Source organism: Rhinatrema bivittatum, chromosome 19 (genome assembly GCF_901001135.1).
Source record: "Rhinatrema bivittatum chromosome 19, aRhiBiv1.1, whole genome shotgun sequence".
Lineage (NCBI taxonomy): Eukaryota > Metazoa > Chordata > Amphibia > Gymnophiona > Rhinatrematidae > Rhinatrema > Rhinatrema bivittatum.
The window spans coordinates 8,514,548-8,522,013 of record NC_042633.1 but is presented as its reverse complement, the minus strand read 5'-3'; the positions used below and the strand labels follow the sequence as shown (position 1 = coordinate 8,522,013).

The following is a 7,466-nucleotide window of genomic DNA, read 5'->3' as shown; positions in this document are numbered from 1 at the left end:
TGATACAATAGAAATTCCACCGATTTATCATGACCTGGTGGTCCAGTGGGCCCCAGGAGCGATCTCCCGCTCTCGGGCCGTCGGCTGCCACTAATAAAAATGGCGCCAATGGCCCTTTGCCCTTACCATGTGACAGAGTAGCCATGCCATTGGCCGGCCCCTGTCACATGGTAAGGGCATGGAACCGGAACCAAACCGATTCCGGTTCTGATTCACATCTCTAATTAGCACTATAGAAGTGATAAGTATTAGCAGTACTGGTAGAATCGAAGGGGGTACAATAAATTACTTTGCATTTTTCAGGTTCCCTGTGGTTTTCCCCATTAGGAATTCCTTGGTGTTCATCTCTGGTCTGATTAGAATGACATAACATTTGGGGAAGAATATACAACCCAACAACCCAGCACTTGAGGACAAAATTGCAAATATTTCCACAGCCACCGTGTACTTCCCTCTTGTGCTTAGGTAAGCAGGGATGAAAGACAGCCAGACAGCAATGAATATAAGCATGCTGAAGGTGATGAACTTAGCCTCATTAAAGCTGTCAGGCAACTTTCTAGCTAAAAAAGCTACAATGAAGCTGATAGAAGCCAAAAGTCCCATGTATCCCAGCATGCACCAGAATGCAAGCAATGACCCTTCGTTGCATTCAAAGATTATCTTCCCCATCTGAGATTTCATGCTCATTTGGGAAAACGGGGGAGCCACGATCAACCAAGTGACACAGATGAGGACTTGGACCAGGCTGCAGGCTAACACCAAGGTGCTGGGCAGTTGTGGTCCTACCCATGACCTTAGATTGCTGTTTGGCTTGGTGGCCTTGAAGGCTATGGTCACTATGATGGTCTTGGCCAACAAGCAGGAGATGCAGATGGCGAATACAACACCAAATGCAATCTGACGCACCATGCAGACTGGGTTTGTGGGGTGGCCAATGAAAACTAATGAGCAGCCGAAACACAGGATAAGGGCCAATAGCAGGAGGTAGCTCAGTTCACGATTATTCGCTTTCACAAGTGGAGTGTGGTGTTTCCAGATGAAAACTGCAAGTATAGAGGCTGGCACCAGGGCTCCTAGCACTGAGGTAACAGCCAGCGTCACGCCCAGGGGTTCTTGGTAGGACAGAAACTCAATGGACTTCTCCTGGCATCCGTCATTTCTCTTGGTGGGCCATTGGTCATCAGGGCATTTCATGCAATCTGTGGCATCTGTAGGAAAAAAGAGATTCCATGTGTGGCTTAAATCAGGGAAAATCATTACAGAAATAAAAAGAGAAAGTAAACATGATTCATCTTTACAGAGGCATTATCCTTTGCCAACTCCGTTTTGCCAGAACTTGTTGAGTTTTAAGTATGAGGGGGATAGTAAATTGCTGGGCTCCAATTACTTTCTACCAGGACTTTAACCCCTAACCAGTGACTCACAATATGATCAGATACCTGATTCCGCGAGATTATGTAATGGGAGGGTATTTTTTGGATTTGAGATTAATGAACTGCTACTGTGGTGCCTGCAATGCCATCCTAAAGCTCAGGTACTGTAGTTTAGTTGCAAAAATCAGTTACTATGCCAGGTTTAATGCAGACCTGCCTCTACAGGGTTAATGGTCAGGCTGAGAGTGCTTAGCCTTTAGGATCCCTGCTGACCTGTCTGGAACCAATCAGAGATGGGAGTATGCCTCAGAGCCAGTGCGGCCTGCACATTCTGCTTGTGTTTTCTTTCTCTTGTGGATTTTCTTCCAGAGTTATAAACCTGGAGCCAGAAAAGGGCTGAGTCGTTAGATACAGGCAGAGTATCTAATCCTGGAGACAGGAATGATAGTGTAGCCCCTAAGCCATTGAAGAGCTGTGAAAGAACATTAACTATTGAGGCTTTTAAATGTATATTTCCTACTGAACAATTCTGTGTTTATGTACTAGGGATGTGCATTTGTCCTGGTTCGGCCACCCCGAAAATCGAAGCGGATTTTCCCGAAATTTCGGGAAAATTTGTTTTTCGGGATTAGTGCGCACTAACCCTGAAATTTGGGGCAGCCGAAAAAAATGGTCCCGAACTGCAGGAAAACGAAATTTCCTGTGGCGAGCCGATGACGAAGGCCGAACCAAAAGGTTTGGCCGAATCACATGTCTATTATGTACTGCAAGAGCAAGATTGATTTGTTTCCTCTTCGCCTCCACAGGATATAGAACTATTCCTCCACTAACCTCTGACTTCCAAACAGTAGTTAGTCGAGTCTCCCTTCCCTTTTGTTTCTCCTCCCTCCCAATTTTATGTAATGCATCCCATATGCCAATACCCTTCTCTCCATGCTACCTTATTTAACCGGTTTCCCGTTTTTCATTTTTCCTGTTTTCCAGCTCGTCCATGTTATTGATTACTATGTAATTTAAGTTTATTTTATTTTATTCTTTTGTGTTCCATGTACTCGTTCTGCCGTGCATTTGCCTTTCTGTCTCTATGTTCCCTGTAAACCGATACGATGTGAAAACGGTTATTGGTGTATAAAAAACTACAAATAAATAAATAGGTTTTTACTGGGTGGGTTTGTATTTTTTTGTATTTATTTTATGTAATATTTCCTTTGTTATATGTTACTGAGTTTTTTTTGTATTTATGTCTGTTTGGGTTGTATTGGTATTATAATAAGGGGCGGATTTTAAAACCCCTGCGCGCGCCGGCTCGCCTATTTTGCATAGGCCGCCAGCACGCGTAAAGCCCCGGGACGCGCGTAAGTCCCGGGGCTTTCGAAACAGGGAGGGAGGGGGCGTGTCCGGGGGCATTCCCGAAACGACGCGGTGTTTTGGGGGTGTGCCGCGGCATTTCGGGGGCGGGCCCGGGAGCGTGGCGCCGGCCCGGGGGCGTGGTCAAGGCTTCCGGACCACGCCCCCGTGACCGGAGGACGGAGCGGGGCTGCCGGCGACGTGCACAAAGTTACGCCTGCTTTCAGCAGGCGTAACTTTGCCGACAAAGGTAAGGGGGAGGTTTAGATAGGGCTGGGGGGTGGGTTAGGTAGGGGAAGGGAGGGGAAGGTGGGGGGAGGGCGAAGAAAAGTTCCCTCCAAGGTCGCTCCGAAATCGGAGCGGCCTCGGAGGGAACAGGTAGGCCGCACTGGGCTCAGCGTACGCAGGTTGTTCAAATGTGCACCCCCTTGCCCGCGCCGACCCCGGATTTTATAAGATACGCGCGGCTACGCGCTTATCTTATAAAATCTGGTCTACTTTTGTTCGCGCCGGTGGCGCGAACAAAAGTACCCGCGCACGTAGTGTTTGAAAATCCGCCCCTAAGTGTGGTGGGTTGTGGGTGGGTAGGTTGTGTTGGATATATGTAATTATTTAATTATTGTTATTATGTATTGTTCATGCTTGCCTTGAACTTTATGTTTATAGTTTTCTGATTATGATTTATGAATATATAGATTTATTTGTATGCATAATATTTTAATTAAAGAAATTTTGTGATTTATTTGTTAGAATCCAGCCACCTTCCCAGAAACCTCAGCGGCAGATGTTCACCGTGCAGCTGGGAGCTGCCATTGGATGCTCTGATGCATGTGATACTGGAACCTGGTGAAGTGATGTTTAGAAAGTATGTACGCATTGGTGCGCACAATTCGGCGCATGTTGCCAGGAGATCTCATGTGGCCTGCCACTGGAGATAGAACTGGCACATTGGCTTCCATCTCACTCCACACCTAACGCGCCATTTCCTCGTCCGATGATCCTGAAACTACTGCACTACCAACACACCTTGGCTATTTTACAAGCTGCAAAATTGCGCCAGTCAATTCATTTTTTGTCATTGAAGCTTTTTCTTTTGTGCCGGATTTGGCCAAAACGATGGCACAGAGAACTTTCTTGGCGCTGTGGCCTCAACTTTGGGATGCTGGTGCTAAATATGGCCTATTGTATCCGGCCAGGATGAGGGTCAAACATAATAATTCTACCAAAGTCTATGATTCGCCAGATGACCTGCATTCTTATTTGGCCTCTTTGCCTGCTTCTTCAGCCATGGTGGCTTGAATATACTGTTTTCCTTTTTTCTTTTTCTCATCTCGATGCCTTTTTTGTCGGGCTGGACTTCTTATTTTTCCTTCTGGATGGATTCCTTCACGTTCATCATTTTCCAGCTTTGTTGACTGTGATCTACCTTTTTGGCAGCTGTCTATAACATTCTTAATTCTCCAGTTCTATTGCCTACTAGACATTCTCCTTACAATACTTTTACTGTTTTTTTTTTCATCATACTACTGATATCTCCGCTTTCAATACCACGCTTATTGTTTTCTGGAGTTTAGGGATCGCCTACTCCTTGTCTCACAGACTCCTTCACTTATCGCCATATGTGGGTGTGGTGTGGCTCTTTTTTACTCTGCCTTTGCTTTGCTATTTTTTGTGGTGTGTTTTTATTTGTTTCTCCTTGCTTCAGATGACATGTTACTGCTTTCTAATGTTTGTTATTATCTCTGCCACCTTCAGAAATACTCCAAGGTTATTTATGTTATTCTGCCTATGATGGTTCTTTTCTCTCATTGATACACTTATGATGGCTACTGATCTTAACATTTTTTCTTTAAATGTGAATGGCCTAAATCTCTGTATTAAGTGGAAAAAGATTCTCACTCATATACATCCCGTTCATCCAGATATTGTATATTTACAGGAAACACACTTGACCTCCAAAGAATCCCTTAAACTTTGAACGGGTTGGGTTGGCCAGGTTTTATTTGACCCTGCAGTTGGTAAATGTAATGGGGTCACCATCCTAGTTCACAAGTCACTCCCCCTCACCATTCTTCATCAAGAGGCAGATCTAGAGAGTAGATGGATGGCTGCAATGGTTAAAATCTTGAATACCATGGTTTAGTTATTTAATATATATGTCTCTAATTTGGATGCTTCAGCTTTTTTCATGTTGTCTCTGCTCTCTTATATAAATATGCTGATGTACCAGTTCTGCTGAGCAGTGATTTGGTTATGGACCGATAATCCTCTTGTCCTGGTAGATGTTCCTCTTCCTTTACATTTATTCACTTACTTATGAACACACATGGGCCTGGATTTTCTAATATCGCACAGGTTTGTGAATCCCGCGGTAATGGGGGGCGGGTCTGCGAAAGCCGGCAGCGATAGCACCACTGCAGCGTTATCGCTGTTGGCTTTCGCACCCAATAACGCCACCGTGAAAGGTGGTGCTTTTGGGCGCGCTAGTGGCGGTGATAACGGGTCTTACCTTATCGCCTCCAGCGAAGTTACCGCCGTGTCCACCCCGATGCCGCCCCGACTCCTCCTCTTCCGGTCCCGACTCCGCCCCTATCAAGCTATCACACTCGAAAAGGGACTTTTCGCGGCATGACCATTAGAAAATGACCCCCATGGTTTGGTGGATCTTTGGCGACTCTTACATTCCACTGATAAGGATTTCACTTTTTTTCATTTCCTCATTAATCCTACTCTTGTATTGATTATTTTTAATTTCTAAAAATCTTTTAAATTTGGCTTATATGACAAAAACCTTTCCCATCTTGCTCTCAGATCATGCTTTGCTTTCTCTCTCCCTTCACTGGAACCTTCCATTAACTGATACCCCTAGCTGGTGTGTTAATGCGGTTTGTGGGAGGATTCATCTTTTATTTCTCAAATATCGACCACCATTTCTGATTTTCTTGCTATTAATGAGATCCCTCAGTCTCCCTTACCCATTGGTTTGGAAGCTTTTAAGGCCACTTGTAGGGGTATGATTATCAGTTATTCTGAGCACCTTAAACAAATCAGGTCTAGTGAATTACTTGATTTAGAAGCTCAGATCAGCCACGTGGAATCTCTGCATATATCTACCTGGAATAGCAGTGTTCTTGTTTCTTATATAAACTCAAATATCGCTACAATAAACTTAAGTGCTTCTGCGGGTAAATCCATTTTCCTTCAAAACTGCTGCTACTATGCAGAAAATGACAAGTCTGGGTGACTATTGGCTACTTATTTACAGGGGCTGAAGGAACATAAGAGGGAAGAGATTTTATGCCAATTTCATGATTTCTATAAAGATTTGTATTCCTCTGAATCACAGCATGATCCCATTTTAATTACTAAGTTCCTCTCTAATTTGACTCATCCTGCTTTATCATCTCTAGAGAGTGCCCACTTGAATGCTCCTTTAACTGTCTCTGAAGTGATGAAAGCTCTGTTTGCTCTACAAGTGGGTAAGACTCTGGGTTTCGATGGCTTTTCACTCAAATTTTATAAGGCATTCTCTTCCCTCTTGGTTCCTAAGTTGTATGCTTTATTTTTATATATGTGAACCCAGGATCCAACTTCTTCTTGCTTTAATGAAGCTAAAATTGTGTTTTTTTTCCCTAAACTAAATCGGGATCCACTATCTCCTGATAATTATCGACTCATCTCTTTACTTAACACTGATTATAAGATATTAGCTAAAATATTATCCTCCCATCTGGAACAGGTTCTGGATAAGCTTATACACCCAACTCAATCTGGTTTTATGAAAGGTCAATTTATTACAGATAACTCCCACTTATTTGTGGATATACTTCAAATTTATAATAATTTGTCTTCCCCTTTAGTGGCCTTATCCTTCGAGCTCAAAAAGTGTTTGGTCATATGGAATAGGAATTTTTGTTTGAAGTCTTTTGCTGGTTTGGTTGTGGTGCTCCTTTCATTTTCTATATTAACTCTCATTATTACTTGCCTACCTACTCTATTTCAATTGATGGAGCATCTTCTGACTCGTTTATATTGCACAGAGGTACGAGGCAAGACTGCCCGCTTTCTCCCTATTTATTCAACCTTTAATTGGAACCTTTATTGCTTGCTTTATGACAAAACCCATATGTTTTAGGTCTTACTTGTAATAACATGGAATATAAATTATCGGCTTATGCTGATGATTTAATTTTATATGTTTCTCAACCTGAGATAGTATTACCTCACATTATTCGATATATTTCCTCCTTCTCTCTTATTTTTGGATACCATGTTAACTGGAGCAAATCTGAGATGATGCCTCTTAATATCCATGTGACTTCTTTGGCCTCTACTTTTTCTACTTTTCAATGGGTTACTAGTGGTTTAAAGTATCTTGGTATGTATTTCTATCCTACACTTGCTCAAACTATTGCTAAAGCTGCAGATAAAATATGTGCAATGGTATCTGAGCTTACTAATAGATGGTTTCACATACATCTTTCTTGGTGGGGCTGTTTGGATATTCCAACCCCGCTTACTCTGACAGGAATTAGGAAAACAATTGACGAACCTAGACCTCTCCAACATAAATAATGCCACTCAATCTTGGTACCGCATCACAGAACAAACCGCCAACAACATAAACCCCGAGAAATTGAAACTGTTGAAAAAAAACAGAACAAAAACCAACGCATGGTTCAACCCCCAACTAAGATCTATGAAATTCAACCTCCGAAAACTGGAAAAGGAATGGCAAAAATCCAA

At 43.0% G+C, this 7,466-nt stretch overlaps 1 protein-coding gene across 1 annotated transcript in view; it reads right to left on the bottom strand.

The window, feature by feature from the left end:
• Positions 1 to 285: 285 nt before the first annotated feature.
• The window catches only part of LOC115081117 (vomeronasal type-2 receptor 26-like), a 28,113-nt gene continuing 20,932 nt past the window's right edge, over positions 286 to 7,466 (bottom strand). Inside the window, exon 6 of the mRNA XM_029585629.1 lies at positions 286 to 1,208. Coding sequence (XP_029441489.1) covers positions 286 to 1,208 — 923 coding nt within the window. The remainder of the gene's footprint in view (positions 1,209 to 7,466) is intronic.